At 43.4% G+C, this 23,526-nt stretch overlaps 1 protein-coding gene across 5 annotated transcripts in view; it reads left to right on the top strand.

Moving 5' to 3' along the window:
• cux1a (cut-like homeobox 1a) overlaps positions 1-23,526 on the top strand; it is a 263,240-nt gene that overhangs the window by 156,793 nt on the left and 82,921 nt on the right. For all 5 annotated transcript variants that reach the window (XM_084075026.1, XM_084075025.1, XM_084075027.1 and 2 more), the window contains exons 6-8: positions 3,337-3,550; positions 15,171-15,253; positions 18,940-19,006. In XM_084075026.1, the coding sequence (XP_083931152.1) occupies positions 3,337-3,550; positions 15,171-15,253; positions 18,940-19,006 (364 nt within the window). The remainder of the gene's footprint in view (positions 1-3,336; positions 3,551-15,170; positions 15,254-18,939; positions 19,007-23,526) is intronic.

Consider the following 23,526-nt stretch of genomic DNA (forward strand, 5'->3'; position numbering starts at 1 on the left):
GTGGGAGCAGAGGGTTCTGCCCTCGTACTCCCCGGAATCCCCTTCACGCCAAGACCCTAATTGACTCAGTTCAGAAAGCGGCAATATTTTATTTCGCCATTGATTTTCTCTCTCCCTCCCCTCCTTACCACCTCTCTCTCTCTCTCTCTCTCTCTCTCTCTCTCTCTCTCTCTCCCTCTCTCTCTCTATCTCCCTCCAGCCAGGGGGGCCTCTATCGATTCACCGCAACCTAAATGTTTGAAGTTCAATTTAACAGTTAAGGGGAGAAAAGGGCTCCCGGGGGACTCGTTGGCATTGATTATGTGTCAGGCCTCGATCGCTACAGTTTAAATCACCATAGAAGAGAGAGAGAGGGAGCGAGAGAGATAGAGAGAGTGCGAGGGGAGAAGAAGAAGAAATGTGCAAGCTTTCCTTCTGTCAGTAATATACTCTGATTTGCTATTAGGGAGTTGGAAGTATCTGATATGGACACACACGCGCACACACACACACACACACACACACACACACAGACACACACACGCACAAACACACACACACACACACGTTTGTATTACTATACTTGTGAAGACATCATCATTTTAGGAATGTCATTTTTACAGTTTTTTTGCTGTCTTTTTTGTAATCTATAAATCAGCCATTTCTCTTGTGAGGACCTATACTCGTGGGGAAATTTGGCCCTCAAAAGTATAGTAATACAAGTACGCACGCACGCACGCAGCGAGAGTAGTGAAGCTCCACACCTCTTCAGGTGTAACTGTATTTCTCATTACAAAGGTGACAGCCGTATTGAATCAGACAGAGAAGTAAAATACTGAAACAACTGAAACAATGCTGTTTAAACAGTGTTGCCTTGTCTGCTTTTTATAAGCGACTTTAGGCTTGTTTTTCTGGAAAGGCTTGCGTTTCTAAAGTGTAGTTGCTTATTTGGGCTTGCTGTATTTGTACACACACACACACACACACACACACGCACACGCACACGCACACGCACGCACACACACACACGCACGCACACACTATATGCTAACTAACACATAAGATGTGCAAATAAGGCAGATGTGCAAATAAGGCATAAATGGAGTATTAAGTGTCAGGGCATTACGCCCACCAGAGATGTGACCCAAGTGATGTACAGAAGCTATAGAAAATGGAGGAATTAACACCCACGCTCTAATGGCACCGAGCCAGCAAAGCTGCTTTTGCCAGCTGGGCAGACTGCTACAGTATAGCCAAGCAGCAATGCACTTGTTATACAGTAGACATGATCCTGATACAAATCAAAGCAACAGTCACTGTTATAATCAGTAATATACTGTATTTGCACTCATCTCACATTAAGTAACTTGGTCGTATCTGTTATTCATTACTCTCCGTTGGTTGTTTATACCAGTCGTTGTCAAAGTGGGTTTCGGTAGTTACGGGTCTGTAACTCTGAGAGCGTACAAATGGAACCAAATGGACCCTTACGGGTCCATTTGGTCCATTTGGTTCCATTTGTACGCTCTCAGAGTTAGGAGTTTATAGTGTAGAATAGATTGGGGTGCCAGATATAGACAGTTGTATCAAATGGGCGCAGTGGGTGGCCTAAACGTTAGTGGAGCGTGTTTGTGACCCGAAAGGTCTCCGGTTCGATTCCCCGGACCGGCAGGGACAAATCTGGGTGGGGATTGTGGAAGAGAATGGCCACAGCTTACAGTTACCCCTCCCCCCCAACACAGCTGAAGTGCCCTTGAGCATGGCACTGGACCCCCCCAAACTGCTCCAGTGGAACAGTATACGACTGTGGTTGTACTGGGTCAGCTTTGTGTGAATGTGAAGCAGGGCATTGCTGAAAAAGAGCACTTTTTTTTTTGCTCAGCCAACCTCCCCTGGGTAAATAGAGGTAACAAAAAAAAAGGGCAGGTCGGTGGCCTAATGCACTCTTTCTGAAACAGTGGGTCAGGGCCCTTTTGTGGGTCGCGGCCCCATTTTTATGGGTCATGAGTAAATATCCCTTTTTCCCCCTTTTCTTCTACTACAAATTTTTTTTTAAATCATTATTTCAAAACATTTTCAAAAAGTAAGAAAAAAAATGTAACATGTTCAGAAATTAAATAGAACGTTCAAACATTTTAGTTTTTTTTAAAGGAGTCAGTGAAAATAGCTGATATACCAGTTCAACGCGTTGCATCGCGATGCGTTGTGAGCTTGTAGATCTGCTATTGTCACTAGTTTGGGTCCCAGGGAGACATCAAATTTCTCAGTTTGGGAACCACTGGCCTAATACATATCAAGCTGGGGGTCATTAAAATGAAGACGCTTGAGAACCACTGGTTTGCACATTAAGGTTTTACATTATGGCTATATCAGTGTGTGGGGTGTGTGGCCGTTCAATAGCGGGCTGATTGCTTGGCGCCCATGAAGTGTTCTCGAAAACCACTCATCTGATCGACTTCACATTTGACACCGCTTCCCTGGGTCCTCAGCGACACACCTGCCAAGTGTGAAGTCAATCGGATGAGAGATTCTCGAGATTTGCGAAGGAAAGATAGACGGACAGACAGACGTGAATATAGAGGCTCCTGGAACTTGGGGATCTAGAATTTAGATTAGTTCCATTTTCACATTGAATAACACCCTCATAGGTTGCTTTCCCCACATTTTCTCACTTCATTTCTGGTCGACCAGGAAAACTGACAAAACAAATCAGTGTTTTAGCCGACCACAGAATGTGTGAACTCACGAACCGACCACAATGTTGAGGCTGGAGCAGTCGGCCTGCTGCCATGTTGCTATGAAGGAAATCTGTTCTGCATCGTGAACCATCCATATTATGGTGAATTTTAAAGGGTAAATGTCACAATTTTCACCATAGTCTCATTATTGTAAGGTTAGCACTTTGTCTTTCCGAAAGGCAGTCGAAGTTGTGCTGAAAGTTAAGTTTGGGAAAACTACAGCATCTACATCCTGGTCTGTTTAGCCGCTTCCATCAGTGGCCATGACATTGTCCTTATTCACTGTGTTTATGGCCAAATTGAGTGATCTTGACTTCAGAAAACATGAATCCGTTTGATGTAATGGCGACCATAGACCGTACGTACGGGTGTACCTGCCAACTGCATCATGGGAAATGTAGGAACAAAGGGAATGACCTATTCTCTTTGTTCCTTTGTACATCAACACGTTGTTTCCCTTCAACTGAAAATCTTGTGCGTGTGTGTGTGTGTGTGTGTGTGTGCGTGCGTGTGCGTGTGTGTGCGTGTGCGTGTGTGTGCGTGTGTTTGTGTGTGTGCTTGCGTATGTGTGTGTGCGTGCGTATGTGTGTGTGCGTGCGTATGTGTGTGTGCGTGTCAGAAATGACAATTAAAGCACTTAAGCAGCAGATTGAGGAGTATGAGAAGACGTTGAAGCAGCAGGCCAAGGAACTAGGCCAGGAGGAGACGCAGGAGGAGACGCGGGAGGAGGAGGACAGGGACAAAGCGGAAGAGGAGGAGAAGGAGAAAGAGGAGGAGCAGAAGGAGCAGGAGGTGAAGGAGCGCGTCAGCGACGGCCATGAGGAAGAACAGAGGTAAGAAGCATCTCATGTGTTTTCATACTGACCTGATCACTTTACATGGCAGTGGTTCTCGCTTTTGCTATTTCAAAGGACCTCCCATAACTCTGACAGTGTACAAATGGAACCAAATGGACCCGTAAGGGTCCATTTGGTTCCATTTGTACACTGTCAGAGTTACAGGCCTGTAATGCTGTGTTCACACTGGCAGATACAAAATATACAAAACTACACAGCATATTTGTAGCTAGCTAGCTGGATGGATGGATGGATGGATAGATAGATAGATAGATAGATAGATAGATAGATAGATAGATAGATAGATAGATAGATAGATAGATAGATAGATAGATAGATAGATAGATAGATAGATAGATAGATAGATAGATAGATAGATATATAAAAAGCATAACAAATGTGTCACTGGGACTAATAATAATCATTTGTCATTGCACATAGACCCATAAATAACTAACACTAAGACCATTAGTCCAGTTCATAGGCCTAACCCCCTCATGGAACCCTGGGGGTCCCTGGACCCTACTTCGAGAACCACTGCTTGAAAATATGTTTCACTGGCATAAACACATGAACCCTCGCGTCCGATCTATCAAGCTCACAGTAGCATCGCGTTTTGCAGTGTGTTGTAAACTTGTAGATCGGCTATTTTAAGAGATTTTGATATAGAGGGAAAGCCCCCTGGGGGGGTGAATACAGTATAGGGTTTAAGTGGTTGAATCCTGAGTGGTAATGTACTGTGTAAAATGGATCATCTTAGACCGGCCCACAATGCATCTCTGTGTGTGTGGCGTGCCCTCACTAGCCTACTCCTGTCAACAATGGAGATCGCTAAGTACTGCTTTAGGGAGAGAGAGAGAGTGAGAGATGGAGAGTGAGAGAGAGAGGGAGGGAGGGAGGGAGGGAGGGAGGGAGGGAGAGAGAGAGAGAGAGAGAGAGAGAGAGAGAGAGAGAGAGAGAGAGAGAGAGAGAGAGAGAGAGAGAGAGAGAGAGAGAGAGAGAGAGAGAGAGAGAGAGAGAGAGAGAGAGAGAGAGAGAGAGAGAGAGAGAGAGAGAGAGAGAGAGAGAGAGAGAGAGAGAGAGGGTGATTACCCCCTTAGGACTTAATGATATTGCTTGTCTTATTAAAAAGCCAATACCTACAACTCTTAATATTAAAAAAAATGTTGTCAGTTAGGGTTTTAAAACATTGGTGGGTTGTGCTTTACGACGGTGTAGCTGTCCATGGTGCTAGACCACTTAAACCTAACACAGCCATACAATGTAAATAGCAGATCTGCAAGGTACGAGCTTGTAGATTCGATATTTTCACTGTGCAACGCTGGCATACAATGCGTATAAATTATAGCAAATTAAGCAAATCGTTGGGTGGAAACCTCATATGTCCAAAACTGTTACTTTTCAGGATTCAAATACAAAAAAATGCTAAAATAGCAGATCTACAAGCTCGAAACGCGGGTACAGTATGATCAAGTGGGGCATTCATTTACCAAAAAGAAAAACACGAAAAGTTAAAACATGGAGATAAGACAGCAACGATATAGGCCTATAGGTTATTTTGAGACTTTTCTCCTATAACGACAAGCCCAAAATAGGGCCACCAGGGTTAATGTGGTTAATGGCTCATATCAGAGGCTAGTCTATAGTCAGGGTTGGACACTGTGATTATAGGGAGGGTGAGTTCACGTCCAAAGAGCACATTGTGCACCAACGGCTTTCTGAAACAGGCCTCCAAATAGCACCCGTGTTTAATTGCGCTAAAACGAAAGATGCAGCGAAATTACAACACAGCTTCTTCTCATTGTTTCTCTGTCATTTTGAATTTCTTTGGCTAGTCAAAAATAGCAGATATACAAGCTCATAGCGCGGCACTCGATGCCGCGCTATGAGCTTGTATATCTGCTATTTTTGGAAAATCGTGAAAATATGTGCAAATCTTTGAATATATATTTTTGAATGCGAACATTGTAAAATATTTAGTTCCAGGGACCCCCAGAAGCAACAATTTGAGTTACAAATGCTCGTTTTAAATATATATATTTATATTCAAGGATTTGCACAACTCTTCACGATTTTTGAATAGCCAAAGAAATCTAAAAATGACACAGATGTGTTCCTGGATTGAATAGGTTAAGAACAGACTTGTGAGCATGGAGTGGGATTCTCCCCTGCTTACATTCTCTGCTCCGCGTGCAGCCTCAGAACAGCAGGCCTTTGAGCATGTTGGGTATTGCAGGTGATTGCCTTGCTCAAGGACACACCAGAACGGCAGACGCAGGATTTGAACCTTGTTTCCTCCACCTGCGCTACCGGAGGCAGCCGTATGTATTCCTTCACAGGTGTTACCAATGATACTAATGAAGGCTCTGTTCCATTCTGGTCAAACAGAGTCAGGGTGCTGATATTGTGCATGTTGGCTCACTAGAAATACTAGTGGGTCTCAAAGTGTGGTCCAGGGACCCTCATGGTTCCTTGAGAGGGTGTAACTCTGAGAGTGTACAACTGGATTTGTACACTATCAGAGTTATGGGGGTCCTTGAAATTAAAAAGTTTGAGAACCACTGTGCTACACAGTACTAAATGGAACAGAGCCTTCATTAGTGTCATTGGTAACACCTGTGAAGGAAGCACGGAAGGGGCCCAATTTCTAGAGCCTATCAGCTGGCTGAAGCCATGAAATCTATTACCCTTCCCCTGGGGAACAGAAAATATTTCCCTTAATCTTTCACAGGTCAAAAACAAGGTGTGTGTTGAGCTGCATGACTCATGGCCTTTAATTTGAGCTCTCTGGTTTGTTTGCTTTGGAGTTTTCTGCACCCTCTGGTGGACGTATTTGGACAGAGTGACATACAGTACATACTGTACACACACTGTGTAGTAGACAGACAGACAGACAGACAGTCTCGTTACAATAGCTGTGCAGCGCTTCACGGCTCAAATAATGATTACAAAACACGCACCACACCTCCCGGGAAGGCCTTTTCTCCCAGCGCAACGAGACAAAAGACTTTTTTGTTTTGCTTTTTTATCGACATGTGATAACATGACAAAAGAACCCTTGAGAAACATAATGGCAGGTGCTGTGGTGGCTCAACCAGTCTGTGTACATACTGTAACATACTGTACTGTAACGCTACTGTATGCTAGTAGTAGACACAGAGGAAGTGTGTGGATATCCCAGGTTTAAATTCAGTGTGTTTTTGTCAATCTCAGAAACTCTTGTCCTTCTTTTGGTCGAGTCATTTTCACCCATTAGGACCTGAGGTTCCAATTCCAATTCTACAGATGTCTTCTAAATCCCAACAGTTTTCTGAAAAAAACACATTACTATATCAGTGGTTCTCAAACCTTTTCATGTCAAGGACCACCCAAAATGATATGTATTTGGGCGCGGACCCCCGTCTGAAAATGTTGTTTCCCCAGAAGCAAAGATTTGAGTTAAAGATGTTCGCTTGAAAAAATACATAATATTCTAAGATTTGCACACATTTTCACGATTTTCCAAAAATAGCAGATCTACAAGCTTGTAGTGTGGCACCGAGTGCTGCACTACGAGCTTTTATATCTGCTATTTTTAAATAGTCAAAGTATAAAAATAACACAAATAATAAATGTAAAGAAATGCAAAATATTTAAATGATTCCAAAATAGCGAAAAAATATTAGCTATTTCCGCTATTTGTCATACAACACCGTGACGCGTTGTGAGCTTGTAGATCGGCTATTTTTGGCTAATGTATCCCCTCAAGAATATGGATGCTGGTGTTCAAGTGGTTAAAGCTATGTAACTTTCCTCATCTACCCCGGATTTGAACCTGGTTTCCTGCTCAAGTGCTGACAGTTTTACCATTGAGCTAATAGAGCCTGCCTGCTTGCTCAGGGGATAAATTTAATCTTAGACTTAGATCAGGTCAAACGTTGTGTCAGATCCTGTGTATAGGTGAGACATGACCTTTGACACGATCTAAATGTCTCAATAGACGAGCAGGGAGACAACCAGCCCAATTGTGTAAGTTATATTGTATTCTTTACCATACAGATTGGACAAAATTACATTTTATTCATAAAAAAGTTACATAGGGCCGCTTTAAGTGGTTGAGAATGACTCAAGTAGATGATAACAGACCAACATGATTTAAGATTCCACATAAAAATTTGTCAAAAAAATTGTCCAAAAAACCAATGGCTTGACTTTGCGGACCGTCTTTTAGTGTGGAGGGGTTTGGCCTGTGGTCCGTGGCGTCCCAGGAGGTTATCCCAGTGGAGAGAGGGCTGTGTGAAGGGCATTGGCGTGGCGCTATCAACACTCCATCATTCCAGCAGGGCAAATATTGATTCAAGACGAGAGAGAGAGAGATATCAGCCCTTTTGTTCATTTCTCTTCCACTGGTGTTATTTTTATCGCCGGGCCGTTTCTCCCCTGAGCTGCCGTTCGAGACGCTCTCTCTGAGATTTCGATTTTCGATTCCTGTGATTCATTTGTGTTATTATTAGGCCTAACACCAGGTAAACCCCTTAAGGCTCCTGAAGAACCCCATATGTGATGATGTTAACATACAAAATGCTCTGGTTCTTTGGGGTGGTGGAGGTGCTCTATACAACAGTGGTTTTCAAACTTTGTTCATGTCAAGGATTCCCAAATCAATATGTATACTGTATGGCCGCTGACTCCCATCTGAAAATATTTTTTTGCGGCAGGGGACCCCCATCGGCAGGGGACCCCCATACAAGATTTGTGTTGTTAAAATGTTTCGAAAATATTCAAAAAGAAAATCACATTTTCTTCACACCACGGCGTGATGTGATTGATTGATTAACTCATTCAGTGCCAGGTAAATAAATAAATAATTGCCAATATGTGCCAGCGATTACGTATTTCGTCCAAACTCCACTCTCTCTTGAGATTCCACCGTTTTCAGCAGATGCTAAAAATAGCAGCTTGGAGAGGGTTGGCTTGAGAGCAAAGGTGTGCACTTTGCACTGTAGTACGCATACAAAAATGTGAGTGTTCATTTCACTTTGAGAGTATAAAAATGTGCCCATACGAGTAGAATTTTCCACTCCCAGGGGTTGAATATTACTCGGGACTTTACTCTGCCCTAGATAGTGTTACTCTAGATGGCTGAACTGACCAATATCACTTTAGCTAAGCCACTGGCTAAATGATTGATCATTCTAAACCAAATAGAACCTTAAAGGGATAGTTCACCGCAAATATAACTTTTTTTCTATCGATTAGTCACCCCATGGAGACTTGAATACAAGGATATGTTTTTGTTTTTGTCGCATTCCTAAGCCAATAATTTGATGACCAGCGGACCAGTTGGCAGCGGTTCCGGTAGGAGATACAAAGGAAAACAGGACATTTGAAACAAAGTACATTACTATCTCATTAATAATAATCCACAATTATCTTTCATAATAATAGATTATTTCCACAGAGACTCTTTGTGTCTCCTACCGGAATCGCTGCCGGTCATCAAATTATTGGCTTAGGAATGCGACAAAAACAAAAGAATATCCATGAATTGAAGTCTCCATGGCAGTTTTGATTTTGTCGACTAAAACTAACAAAAAATGTTCGTCGACTAACTTTTTTCACTGACGATAACTAAAATGAAAACTAAGCTACGATGACTAAAACTAAGACTAAATATATTGACAATTTCATCAACAAATAAAAACTAGTCTAAAATGTTATGGAGGGGCTAGTGGAGAAGAGATCCAGTAGAACTAAAAGACGAGTCGTTTTATGTTTGGTTGCGCTCGGGTGTTGCGCTCTGAAAATAGCAGATCTACAAGCTCACAACGCGCCGCGCTGCGACGCGTTGTGAGCTGGTAGGCCGGCTATTTTCAGCGTGCAACCAAGTAAAAAATCAGCCGTTACGACGCCATCAAGGCACCGCCAAAATACATTTTAGTCGACTAAATCAACTGTAGATTTAGTCAACTATAATCTTAATCTTAATCGTCTAAAACTAGACACAAACTAAAACATTTCAGATGACTGAAATATGACTAAAACCAAATGGAATTTTATTCAAAAGACTACGACTAAAACTAAATCAAAATTTGCTGTCAAAATCAACACTGCTCCATGGGGTGACTAATCGATAGGGGAAAAAAGGCATTTTGGGGGTGAACTATCCCTTTAACATGAGACCTGGCATGCACAGACTGACTGCTTGCCGATTGAGTCGGTCTGTGCATCATGCCAGGTTCTCTGTGAGGTCCTCAGGTCTTTGTGACATCCTGTCATTAAAGGTGTGTAGAGGTGTTGGTAGTCCTCCGGGCCCCTCAGGGACCCATTAGCGAGGAAATGTCTCTTAGATGTTCTAGTGAATTAGATGGTGAGTAACATTATCTTTAGCTATAATCACAAGCTACAGTTGTTGCCTCAGCCCGGCATGAATGTCTAGGCGAAACCAGACTAGACCAGACACCATGATAAGAATCAGAATCAGCTTTATTGTCACATCACTGGTTTACAAGTGTAAAGCAATGGGTGTGCTTCTTTTTTTTTTACGTGCGCGCTCCATCATTTTGTAGTTTCCGTGAGAAGAGAAAGGATAGAGGTACAGTAGAGTGGGAGTAGGAGAGAATATAGGGGGGAAAATCGCAGGATAGAAATAGGTATATAAAAAAAGATATATATGTATACAGTATATCGTCTCTGTCGGGTGTAAACCTCACATAAAAGCCCGAAAATAAATCTTTAAAAAACACAAAAGGTTAGAATAATGGATGTAAGAGGTTTTTGCCTGACAGCAAAGATATAATACAGATAGTGTATGTAGTAGCAGATATGTACGTACATGATGTTTAGAACATTAGCAGCGTCATATGCAGGTGTGTACATAACAAGCAGCCATGAGGCGAGGTTAAAAAAAAAGTAGGTACAGTACAGTGTGCTTAACCCATTCAATTCGGGCAAGCATCTGTGTCATTTTAGATTTCTCTGGCTATTCAAAAATAGCAGATCTATAAGCTCACAGCGCGGCACTCAGTGCCACGCTGTGAGCTTGTAGATCTGCTATTTTTTTAAACTCAAATCGTTGCTTCTGGGGGTCCCTGGAAGGAAATATTTTCAGGGGGGTATGTTTTCAAATGGGGGGTATGTTTCAAATCTTTGAAACATACACATTCAAAGATTTGCACACATTTTCAAGATTTTTAAAAACAAATAGCAGATCTACAAGCTCATATAAGTATGACATAATAGTTATATAGCTAAAAATCTAAAATGACACAGATGCATTAACGGATTGAATGCATTAAGGTACAGTTCAATAACAAGGAAAGTTAGAAACCACTTTCTTGTTTAATAAATGGGATCAATATAAACCTAAATACAGTATACTGTATCTATAAATGCAAAACTACAAATGTAAATTAACTGACCTCATTAACCTTTCTTGCACCTAGTTAGATGGAAATAGAAAAAAAATATATTCATTATTCTTTCTTACAAGATATGAAAGATATTTTTGACATCATACTGAATTTTTCATAATGTTATCCGTCATATTCAACATGTCCCAGATACATTGATGAATTCACCTTTCCTCTCCAATAATTTTGCTACAGCACCTGTTGAAATCATTAACCGCCTAAACCAGTTGACTTGATCCACTCCTTTTTTTCCCCTCTATCCGATCTACAAGCTCTTGTAGATCTGACAATTTTTGCATGACAGAACCAGAATAGGGACGTAGCACTAAATAACAATAATAATGATCAACCAACCCTGAAATGTTTATCCCACGATTTTGTAACCTATTTTTTCACCCAGTGCCAATTGTCTAAGTAATCCTGGGCGCTGCACTCCCTCTGCCAGCCTAGGGAGAGCCTAGAGCTGAGCTCATGCCTCCTTCAATGCATGAGAGCTAGCAAAGTATATATAAAGTATCGTTTTTGACCATGACGGATGCGCGCCGCCTCAAGCAAACTTGAGCCACGAGAGGCACCGCCGAGCGAGCCAAAGCGAGCGAGTCGCCGCGCCGAACGTTGCGAAGTTCGCTTGAGCCGACTAAGCACCGCGTTCGAGTTACGTACCGATAGGCACATAATCGCAAATCATGTTTTGGGGAGAGCATTTGACCCAACTGCCACTCAAAGCGACTACTGGCCAATCACAGCGCGTCTTTTCCGGGACTTTCCCAACACTCCCGTGCACTCAAATAGCTTGCCCGGCCGAGTCATACCAAAGACTCTAAAAACGGCACCTAACGCTTCCCTGCTTGGCACTCAGCATCTGTGGAACCGAGCCAAACTAAACGCAATGCCTACAATTCCAAGTGCTTGTCACGGTGGGGGGTCCCCGCAGTTCAAACACGAGTATTTTGGGGGCGGCTTGCGGCCTGAAAAGTTTGGGAACCCTTGTCCTATAATATAACCACTCAAAGTGGGGTCCGGGGACCAGGGGGTCTCCAGCAAAATGAGTTAATATGGCGTCACAATCATTTTAACCACTTGAACCATATTTCACACTTTGGCTATTCAAAAATAGCAGATATACAAGCTCATAGCGCGGCACCGAGTGCCGCGCTATGAGCTTGTAGATCTACTATTTTTGAAAAGATCTGGCACCAAAACCTTTATTTTCACAGGGGGTCCGCAGCCAAAAAAAAACATTGTTTTGGAGGTCCTTGACATGGAAAAAGTTTGAGAACCACCGCCATAACGAAGGAAAGTTACGAGTGTCGGAAAAAAGGAGCACGGTCCGCGCTTTCATACCGTACTGGCGGCGGTAGTAGCAGTGTGCGATCCCCGTTACGAAAAAAAAGCAGGTGTAACAATAACGGTCACAGAAGAGCGGCTCTAATTCCCCCGCCTCACCGCTGCTCTTGGCTCCCTTTAACTCTTTGAGTCAAATTGATGGCTCTGGCTGCGGCGGTGGCAGGGCGCTGGCACGGTGATGAACGATGCCCCTTGGGTGGCCCAGATGTTCCGGTATTAATAATAACCTCGCCAACAGAACGGAACAGAGTAGACGGCACACCTGCTTTTGTTCCCCTAAAAATACACCACTTTGAGCAAACTATATAAGCTACAAGTTCTACCCCTGTACAGGTACAGGTCTGGTACATGTCAAAGGACATGGGATAGTCTGTCTGTCCTTAACGTGCGTAGAAGTTACCTCTAGTCTTTTTACCAGTGGTTGTGAAAGTTGTAGTCTCGGGTAGCCAGACAACTATTCCACAATCTCCGAATGCAATTATAGAGCAGGGGTCTTCAAAGTTTTTCAGGCCAAGGACCCCCTAGCTGAGAGAGAGATGAAGCAGGGACCCCCTCTATATTGTATAAAATTGTGTTTCAGATTAAACTTTTTTTGTTTTACTTGGTGGGTTCTTTGTTCCCTCTTACACCAAACCTGCGCTGCGAGGCGTTGTGAGCTTGTAGATCGGCTATTTTTTGGCTAAAGTTCTCCTCAGAAAAGGGATGCTAGGGTTCAAGTGGTTAATTAATTAAAAATTAAGTACAAAAAAGAAATCACACAAAGATTTGGCAGCCCCCCCTGTAGTAACTCTGAGGACCCCCTAGGGGCCCCGGAACCCCTGTTGATGACCCCTGCTATAGAGCCTGGAACTACGCCTGTGTGAGTCAAAAGTCTGGCTCGAGAGACTATGCACGTCATTTACAAAGTGTAAAAAAAAAACTAAAATATTTGCCTCTGAGATGTAGTGGAGTTGAAGTATAATTAAAGTAGAAATACTCAAGTAAAGTAAATACCTCAGAGTTGTACTTAAGTAGAGTACTTGAGTAAATGTACTTACAGTTGTCACTTAACACCACTGCTTTTCACTACTTTTACCTTCAGCTGTAGTGTTATCCTGAGCTCTAGTGGTTTCACAGTTGAGAGACTTTTTTCAGTTGAATAATGCGTTGTGTTTCTCGTGTGAAACCTTTTCGATTGGGCATTAGTTGTTCTTTACTATTAGTTTGAGTTGTTTCCTGTATCAGTACCAGTTTTGAGATGTGTTGATGCCTGTTGCGGTTGTAGTGTTACGTAGGTGTGCTCTAATTCAGAGAATCACAGTCACTACCTCAAGGTGTTATTGTGCTGTCTAGGTAAATGTGGCTATTATTTGGAGAGTATATGTTTGAACTTTCCCTTACTTACTTGCATAACTGACCGCTTCCTTCTGAAGTCACCATCAAAAAACATTACCATCTTCAGCCCTATATACATTTTGGCCATTTGAAAATAGCAGATCTACAAGCTCACAATTTGTGAGCTTGTAGATCTGCTATTTTCAAAAGATTTGTATACATTTTATACTTTTGAAACCTGAGACTTGTGAAATGGGACATTCTGCATAACAAGTACTATCTACTTTTGGTACTTTAAGTGTATTTTGATACTAATACTTTTGTACTTTTACCCAAGCAAATTTAGAATTCCGGACTTTTATTTGTCAGTCGAGTATTTCTACTGTATTGATATTTTTACTCAAGCAAGTCATTTTTCCACCACTGTTCAATGTACACATGCCCACATCCCCTCTTAGACCACTTTGGGGTCGTAACGAGCTGATTTTCCCAACATTGTGGACTGAATAAGTCACTTTATCTGTCAAATGACATTCACCTTGGTGACATTAAGAGCAGAGCCATGTGAACAGCTTGAAGAGTTTCACTGTACATTGTACGAACAGATTTGCATTAGACTGTAAAGTGCATGAGTACATGCTCAACCACACACATGTTCATTGTCTACGTTCTGTATTTGAGAAGCTTGAAGCTCTGAGTCCTATAGAATCCTTGCAGGACTGGATCCCTGTGGAAGTATTGTATGATGGCACTTTGAATGACCATGCACCTGTCATCTTACACCTACCATACAGTACCGCTGCACTCATTGCACTGCTTACAATTGTTCAACCAGTTAAAGGGGCAATTCACACATCTTCAACCCTATCTTCATATAATTGGTCCTCATTAATATTTATTATAAGATGGAACCATTTTTATTATTATTATTATTTTTGATCAATGCAAGAACCATGGCTTCTATTATAGCATGCTAACTTTCAAGGAAGATAAACGCTGCAGTTTCTATTTGCCTGGAATCCCCATCGATGATGTCACTGGTAGCAGGTTTTTGAACTGTCCACAGCCCACTTCTGAGACACAGACTATGTAGACAGAAATGGTACCATATTGTAATGAGCATTAGTGAGGACCAATTATAGATAACATTGAAAAAAACATACAACTTGTTGTGAGCTTGGCTATTTTTGCTATTTTCAAAAATGTCCGACTATAATGACATGTTCTCTCGAACCAGACTGTTGCCTCCCACAATTTTCAACTGCTTCCGTCATACAGTCTGGAGTTTGAAATTCAAAAATAAAATGTAAAGATATTTAGAAAAACATTTTTTTGAATGGAAATGACGAACAGATGCTACTGTGGCTTCCTGTCACGGATTTCGGGAGGTGTAGTTCCAGACACTATGCAGTAGCATTCGGAGATTGTGAAATAGTTGTCTGGCTACGCGAGACTATAGGGGATAGGGACCCCAGATTGAACATAGTCCTGAAGCTGCAGTTACACTGAATTGAGCATGGCTTTTATCAATGTAACACTAACCTCTGTTGTCTCTGCATTGACAGTGAGCCCAGCGAGAGACAGGACTCGTCGGTGTCGAACCCATTGGAGGCAGACACCCAGGCCCTACAGATGTACTGTATCAAAGGTATGTACTGTATCACTACATAACTCCATCTGCCCACTAGAGCTGTGGTTCTTAAACTAGGGGTCGGGACCCCAGGGGGTTCCCAAATTATTATTATTTTTTTCAATGCGCAACATTGTTTTCTCACTCAACAGTAAACACACCTACAGTATAAGTGTATACAGGGTATCTATCTGCACATTTCTAAAGTTACAATTTAATGACTTTTAAGACCTTTTTAATACCAAATTGGCCAAATTGTCAAATATTACGCAAGAAAGCTGCAAACATTGTGAAAATAGACGATCTACAAGCTCACAACGTTGTGAGCTTGTAGAACGGCTATTTTTACAATATTTATCTGTGGAACCGAGTCAAAGTAAATGTAATGCCTACAATTCCAAGTGCTTGTCAGGGTGGGGGGTCCCCAGTTCAAATAGGATTATTTTGGGGGGGTCGCGTCCTGAAAAGTTTGGGAACCCTTGCACGTAACTGTATGGACAGTATACGTATCGTATATGTTGACAGTATGACTGCACCGTATGCACGAATAATGCCGAACACTATACAGCCAGGTTGCAGTGATGGATGGAGCCTGGAGGACATTGCTGCGACTTCCATATCTAAATTTGGGTTATGTACCGTAGATATTGTTTTTGAAGGTATGAATTGCCTTGTCCTCGTGTCAAGATACTGCTGGGGTTTTCATGCCAAAAAGACGGTGTGGCTGTCCTGTTGTTGTCAGCGCTCGCTTTCTTCAAACCCTCAGCACCCTAGTGTACACGTCCAATGAGACACTGATGCTTTTCAAACAAGGAGCACACATAGGCAATACCGTTGACATTGATTCCGAGTAGTTGTGAGCTTTATGTCGCGCACCGAAATTCGGCACTCTACAAGCTGGGCTGTTTTATGTCGCACGACACGATGCGAGCGTAGTGAGAGAATTGAGCACTTCTCACAACACTGTATAAAACGCGTGTACGGCTTTGTCGAGCGTCTATACGAACACAATTCGGGGGAGGGAAGCCGGAGCGGGGAGGGTGATATTTGTCGGGCTGGGGGAGGGGGGGGGGGGGGACTCGCACCTGTCAGCAGGGAGTGTTGGGCGGGAGGAGTAGGGCGAAGGTTCTGTACGTCCTCCCGGTGGAGGCTCCTCACTGGCAGGTGAGTCGGTAGGATACAACAGCACTAAATGTGTGTGGGAAGGAATCAATTTGCATACTGTCACACCTAAATTGGGGAGAAAAATGGGTAAAAAGCAAAAAAAATGAATAAACACGAACAAAAACACAACCTCAAACAAACCCAGGGGAGACAAATTGCAAGAGACGAAGGTGTTCCTGTTGTCACGCTGTGAGACATAGGAATAGAGTGACACATGTGAGCCACTGAGATGCCTGTACGAGGACAACCACAAATATGTGTGTGCCAGTGTATCTGCTAGTGGGATTGAACAGCTAATCATCAGCACAGGGCCTACATGTCTGTAGTGTCAGCTCGCTTCATGCTGGACTGTTATAGCAGCAGCATGGCACTGTTCTGTTCTGTTCTGCACTCCATGGCAAGTGGAGTTGTCAGCTCCCTGTCTCTTTCTTTCTCTCTGTCTCTCTCTCTGTGTGTGTCTCTCTCTCTTTCGCTATCTCTCTCTCTCTCTCTCTCTCTCTCTCTCTCTCTCTCTCTCTCTCTCTCTCTCTCTCTCTCTCTCTCTCTCTCTCTCTCTCTCTCTCTCTCTCTCTCTCTCTCTCTCTACTATGTACACACACACACACACACACACACACGCGCACGCATTCATGCACGCAAGCACACGCGCAAGCACACACGCTCATACACACACACACACACACACACACACACACTCTCTTGCTGGCAAGTGTACTTGTCAGCTCTCTCCCCTCTCTCTCTCTCGCTCTCTCGCTCTCTCTCTCTCTCTCTCTCTCTCTCTCTCTCTCTCACACACACACACACATAAACACACACACACACACACACACACACACACACACACACACACACACACACACACACACACACACACACACACACACACACACACACACACACACACACACACACACACACACACACTCACTATGCCCCAAAAACAAGGACACACACACACACACACACACACACACACACACACACACACACACACACACTCTCTCTCTCTCTCTCTCTCTCTCTCTCTCTCTCTCTCTCTCTCTCTCTCTCTCTCTCTCTCTCTCTCTCTCTCTCTCTCTCTCTCTCTCTCTCTCTCTCTCTCTCTCTCTCTCTCTCTCTCTCGTGCTGGCCGTGCAGAGTGTGTGTGTGTGTGTGTGTGTGTGATCCATGGATGTTATATCAGGTGTTGGTAGTGCTTTGCAGGCGGCGTCATGCGGGCTGACAGGGAGCTGTCACCTTGCGTGAAGTGCAGGGCGCTGCTCATGTACTGTCACCGTCTCCTTTACTGTACTGGAGGAGAAGCCTGCATGTGGTGTCATCAGCCCGGCCCAGCCCAGCCCCACAGCCTCACAACTAGCTGATCATTCACTAAGCCTCGCTATAGTCCACATGTACCAACTCCCTGCCAGCGGTGGTAGTAGATAGTAACGGAATACATACTTGAGTACTGTACTTAAGTGCCTTAAGGAGAGTACCTCCTGTACATTATACCAGTAGTTCTCAAACGGTTAAAGTTACTATATCATCGCAATCATTTTAACCCTTCCATCCATTTATATGTTGGCTATTTAAAAAAAAAAAGCATATCTACAAGCTCGCAGCGGGTCATTTCGTGCCACGCTGCGAGCTTGAACATCTGTCATTTTTGAACAAATTTGGAAATTTATATATATATTTTTTTACATAAATCTTCTCTTCTGGGGTCCCTGGCACAAAACCTTTTCAGATGAGGAGGCCAATTACATATCAATTTGGGGGTCCTTGACACAAAAATGTTTGAGAACCACTGCTTTATACCAAGTGATCCCTGCTGAGTGCTTACATGTACTGTACTGTATATAAAATTGTTCCTAACAGCAAATGCACAATTCTCCTGTTTTTTACAAGCTAGTTTCTTTCTAATGCAATGCCACACAGCTCTGTTTACAAATCTCTTAATTCCCTTTTATTTTGATTTACTTTCATTATCATTTATGTTTGGTTTGTTTCATGCTTGCTTTGTCAATGTAAGCGTATGTTTTCTCGTGCCAATACAGCCCCAAACTTTTGAAAAAAAAAACATTTGTTTGAATTGTGTATTTGAACATTTTGTTCGAAGATTTTGTCCCTTATCAGTTCAATAAGAGACTCGTCTTTTAGTTTCCAAGCAGGGGACGATTCCTTATTTCGAGGGATGGATGGCAACCCTCGATTTGGTGCTGACGGGAAAAAGTGGTCCGTAGCAGCTCGGTTTGACATGCATTAGACCATGCACGGACCCTCATTTGATGCAATTTTAAATCTCTGGGACCCCAAAATTCTTACTTTACGTTAAGAGTTCACTTCAGAGTTACAGACCCACAAGGGGGAAGGGTCCATTTGGTTTACTATCAATGATTTTGCCGGGGACCCCCTGGAACCCTGGAACCCAATCAAGGACCCCTAAGGGGTCCCGGGACCCCACTTTGAGAACCACTGGGCTACAGTACACTGTTCTAAATGAATGGACTATAGGCTACAGTACAGTACAGTGTTCGAAATGAAATGTTTTGTCTTTGCAGCACTTGAAGCAACTCAGGCAGAACTCCTGGACCTGAAGAGCGAGTCTGACAACGACACGACAACAAAGTGAGTTCCCCTTCCCTTATGGGCCCCTAGGGAGTACAATATCACACACACGCACACATGCAGGCACACGCACGTACGCACCCACTCATGCACACTACAGTTTGTATTACTATACTTGCGAGGACATAAAACATTTAGGATGGCATCGGAAATAACCCCAAATACCCAGAAAAATTGATGAAAAATTGCCGGCTAGACATACAGTATCACTGACGCGCAACTAACTATAATTGGGTCCTCACACGTATAGTAATACAAACACACACACACACGGAAGCTCGTAAAGTGTCTGTCTCTGTGATTTGAGCTGTGTGTGTGTGTTTGTGTGTGCGTGCATGCGTGCGTGCGTGTGTGTGCGCGTGTGTGTGTGTGTGTGTGTGTGTGTGTGTGTGTGTGTGTGTGTGTGTGTGTGCGTACATGCGTGCGTGTGTGTGTGTGTGTGTGTGTGTGTGTGTGTGTGTGTGTGAAGTCCTCCTTAAAGTTCAAAGGGAAGGCTCTGTGTGTTTGATTAGAGGAACACCCCTGTGGTTGAAGACTGAGCTTAATTGCAATGAAAACGTATGGAAACTGTGATCTCCCCTCCTCTCTCTCATGCACTTCTTTCCATAATCATAATATCAGCCCTCCAATAACACACTGGCACTCCACGCCCTGACGCACGCACGTGACGCACCCAACAGGAGTGTGTGTGTGTGTGTGTGTGTGTGCTTTTATTACTATGCTTGTGAAGGCCAAAAGTATTAATAGTTGAATGTGAGAAATAGACAGTGTGAGGACAATTTTCCTGGTCCTCAAAATATTTATGGTTTAAAAAATATGTTTAGAGTTAGGTTTTACGATGAATAAAATGTTCAGGTTGTGGTTGTGATTAGGATTTATGGGTTAACGTTGGAGTTATGCCTGATTTATATTTAGTTGTGCGATGGTGTCATCCAACAAAAACAATCGATCAACAAGCTCACAACACATCGGGCTGCGACGCGTTGTGAGCTTGTAGATCGGCTATTTTTGGCTTTAGGGTCATAGGGTTGCATAAAATCACCGTCCTCAAATGTATAGCAATACATGTGTGTGTGTGTGTGTGTGTGTGTGTGTGTGTGTGTGTGTGTGTGTGTGTGTGTGTGTGTGTGTGTGTGTGTGTGTGTGTGTGTGTGTGTGTGTGTGTGTGTGTGTGTGTGTGTGTGCGCGTGCGCGTGCGTGTGCGTGTAAAACAAGGTGTGAGTGCTGTAAGCAGATCTGCCCAGAAAGGAATGGTGTAGAATGGAAATTGGAATTACCCCAAGAGTTATGGGCAATGTGGTAATAAAACGGCACAGATTACACTGTGTGTGTGTGTGTGTGTGTGTGTGTGTGTGTGTGTGTGTGTGTGTGTGTGTGTGTGTGTGTGTGTGTGTGTGTGTGTGTGTGTGTAGGTGTTTGAGTGTGGGTTATGTTGGCCTGTATTACAGTATTCTACCTCAGTTGTACAGAGTCATATAACTCGGAAAGTGTACAAATGGCCCGGGTCCTTTTTTTATTCAGAGTTAAATCAAAATTGACATGAATTTTCCCGTTGATCCAAACAGAGCATGTGTTATTTATGAGAAGATTTGGAGGCTGCGTGGCATCCAACACCATGTTCCACAATAATCACACAAACATTGCATCACAGTCAATGGTAGGGCTGGGCCATATGACTTCAAATCAATATCACGATTATTTCAAACTTTTGCTTGGATAACGATTAATGAATGAAAGAAAGGAAGAAAAAGTGAAAATAGCAGATCTACAAACTCACAACGCATGGCGATGTGAACTTGTACAACCAAGTATAATACAACATTAAGTGGTTAATCAAATTGATCGATTTAGTCGGTTATTGGTTTTAACCCAAGTTTTTCAAAAAATAATGAGCTTGTATATCTGCTATTTTGGAATAGCTAAAGAATTCTAAAATGACACAGATGCGTTCCAGGTCTTAATGGGTTAAATATCGGTTTTGGATACCTGGACCCCACTTACCAAACCCCAAAAATATTGAAAATGTTTGGACATTTTGAATATATATATATATATTCTTTTTTACATAAATCTTCTCTTCTGGGTTTCCCTGGCACAAAACATTTTGCCCAACCCTAGCCAATAGTACAACGAAAATGTAAAATAAAAACATCCCTCTAACAATGCAGGACCGCAGCACTGAATAAATATACATCTGTTAACATCTAAGCAGCCGTCACTGCTTCTAGCGTGAAATTATCTTTTACAGAATAGTGTGTGTGTGTGTGACAGTGCGCGCGTGCGTGCGTGCGTGTGCGTGTGCGTGTGCGTGTGTGTGTGTGTGTGTGTGTGTGTGTGTGTGTGTGTGGAATGCTGTCTGCAGCCACGCCTCACCCCCACCCCGCAGCAAATGACTCGGGGCATTTCTGTCTGTCTGTCTCTCTGTACCTCTCTCTTTCATTGTCCCTCCACCTCTCTCTCTCTCTCTCTCTCTCTCTCTCTCTCTCTCTCTCTCTCTCGTTGTGACTGTATTGGCGTCAGTGTATTCTCGTGTGGTAATGACATTGTGACTGTGTGTACCTGAGCCCTGTTCCTGCATAGAGCAGGATGCTGTAATGACACTGTGACTGGGTGTGTGTTTGTGCATAGTGCAGGTTACTGTGTGTAGTCGTATACACTGTCGTTATACTACTGTTCATTCTTCCTTAGACACCATCGACACTAGTTTTTGTGCCGCTGCACTGGCTGTATCATACTGCACTTCTCTGTATCTGAACTTTTGTGTCGCCTCTGGCGACTGAATATCCCCCGCGGGAACAATAAAGCTCTCTCTCTCTCTCTCTCTCTCTCTCTCTCTCCCTACAAACCAAGGCCTTGTAAGAAACATAACTATAACCACTACTCAACTCACACACATGCACGCGCACACGCACACGCTCACACACACACACACACACACACACAGAGTGACGTGCTAGCTGCAGGCTGTCCTGGGGTAAACGCAGTCTTGTCTCTCAGAAACTCACAGATCTCTTCCGCTCCAAATTGGGGGCAAAAGGTGAACGCTGGAAAACACGTCCGACAACGGGTCATGATTGACACACCGTGTGTGTGTGTGTGTGTGTGTGTGTGTGTGTGTGTGTGTGTGTGTGTGTGTATGTGTATGTGTATGTGTGTGTGTGTGTGTGTGTGTGTGTGTGTGTGAGACAGACAGACAGAGGGCAGACATTGAATTGAAACATTAGATCCAATAGAGTTCTACAGTAGTTTGTTGTGATAAAAACTGAAGTGAGTTGGCGCCCCCATAGGGTTTCCTCCCACAGGGGTCATCCATGTTTTTAAAACGGGTTTTTTGGAAACCCCAGCAGCTTGCCGCTGCGCTGGGAATGTACCTTGTGCTGGCGTGTGCACGCGCAAGCGCTTTCCCCTGCCTGCCGGATGCTAAAATGTTTTCAACTCGGGCGCCTGCAGGCGCCTTTTGGGCGAGTGCCTTTGCGTTTTCGGCCGAGGAAAAAAACGCCCAGTGGACACGGGGCCTTAAACACTGCTGTAGCGCCCCATGTGTGTGCAATTTAGCTTTTATGGTGTGACCGTTCTCATGGCAGACCATGTGCCAAGTTTGGGACGTTCACCGATTAGGCAATTTTAATCCATTAAGACCTTTTTTTTTTTTTTTTTTTTTAAATCATTTTTTTCAAGATTTTTCAAAAATAGCAGATCTACAAGCTCATAGCGCCTGGTAAATCTGCTATTTTTGAATAGCCAAATAAATCTTAAAATGACACAGATGCGTCCCCGGTCTTAATGGGTTAATATAGGATGCACAGCATAAGGTATGCTGGTATGCTGTAACTGCTGTTGTTTCTTACTGACTCACCTGCCAGTGAGGAGCCCCAACTGGGAGGACGTAGAGCCTTTGTCCTACTCCTCCCGCCCAACACTCCCTGCTGACAGGTTACAATTATCACCCTCCCCAATTGTGTTCGCACGGACGCCCGACAAAGCCGGGTGCACCGCGGTGGATTCGAACCCACATCCTCCGTGGTGGTGGGCAGGGACTTTACCGCTGCGCCACCAGAGCGCCTGTATGGGGGACACATACTGTAAGCATGAGAGAGGTTCATGTTCTGGGCATAATGTCATAATAGTCAAACACTCTGGCCAAGAGATTTGCTATAAAGGCGAGAGAGGTGCAAGCCCTGGGTGACCGTGGTCAATGAAGTACAGTGTATAGGGGTTTTAAAAAAGTGTGTTGATTTGTGAAGATGTTAAGCCTTTGTATGGTGGAGTTTGAGTTTGAGTTTATTTTCTTAACTTATCCAAAGCCCAATGCAAAAACACCATGGTAAATATTTGGAGGGATACTCTACACATCCACACCAAACATCCCAATGATAACACATGATGTACAGCACTGAACAACAACTACTTATGCAAAGGAATATTTAGAAGAGATTCCGTCCCGGTGACGATTGGAATTGATATACAATTCAAAGATAATAAGACAGATGTGTGTGTGTGTGTGTGTGTGTGTGTGTGTG

This window comes from Gymnoscopelus microlampas (genome assembly GCF_963454915.1).
Source record: "Gymnoscopelus microlampas genome assembly, chromosome: 12".
Classification (NCBI taxonomy): domain Eukaryota; kingdom Metazoa; phylum Chordata; class Actinopteri; order Myctophiformes; family Myctophidae; genus Gymnoscopelus; species Gymnoscopelus microlampas.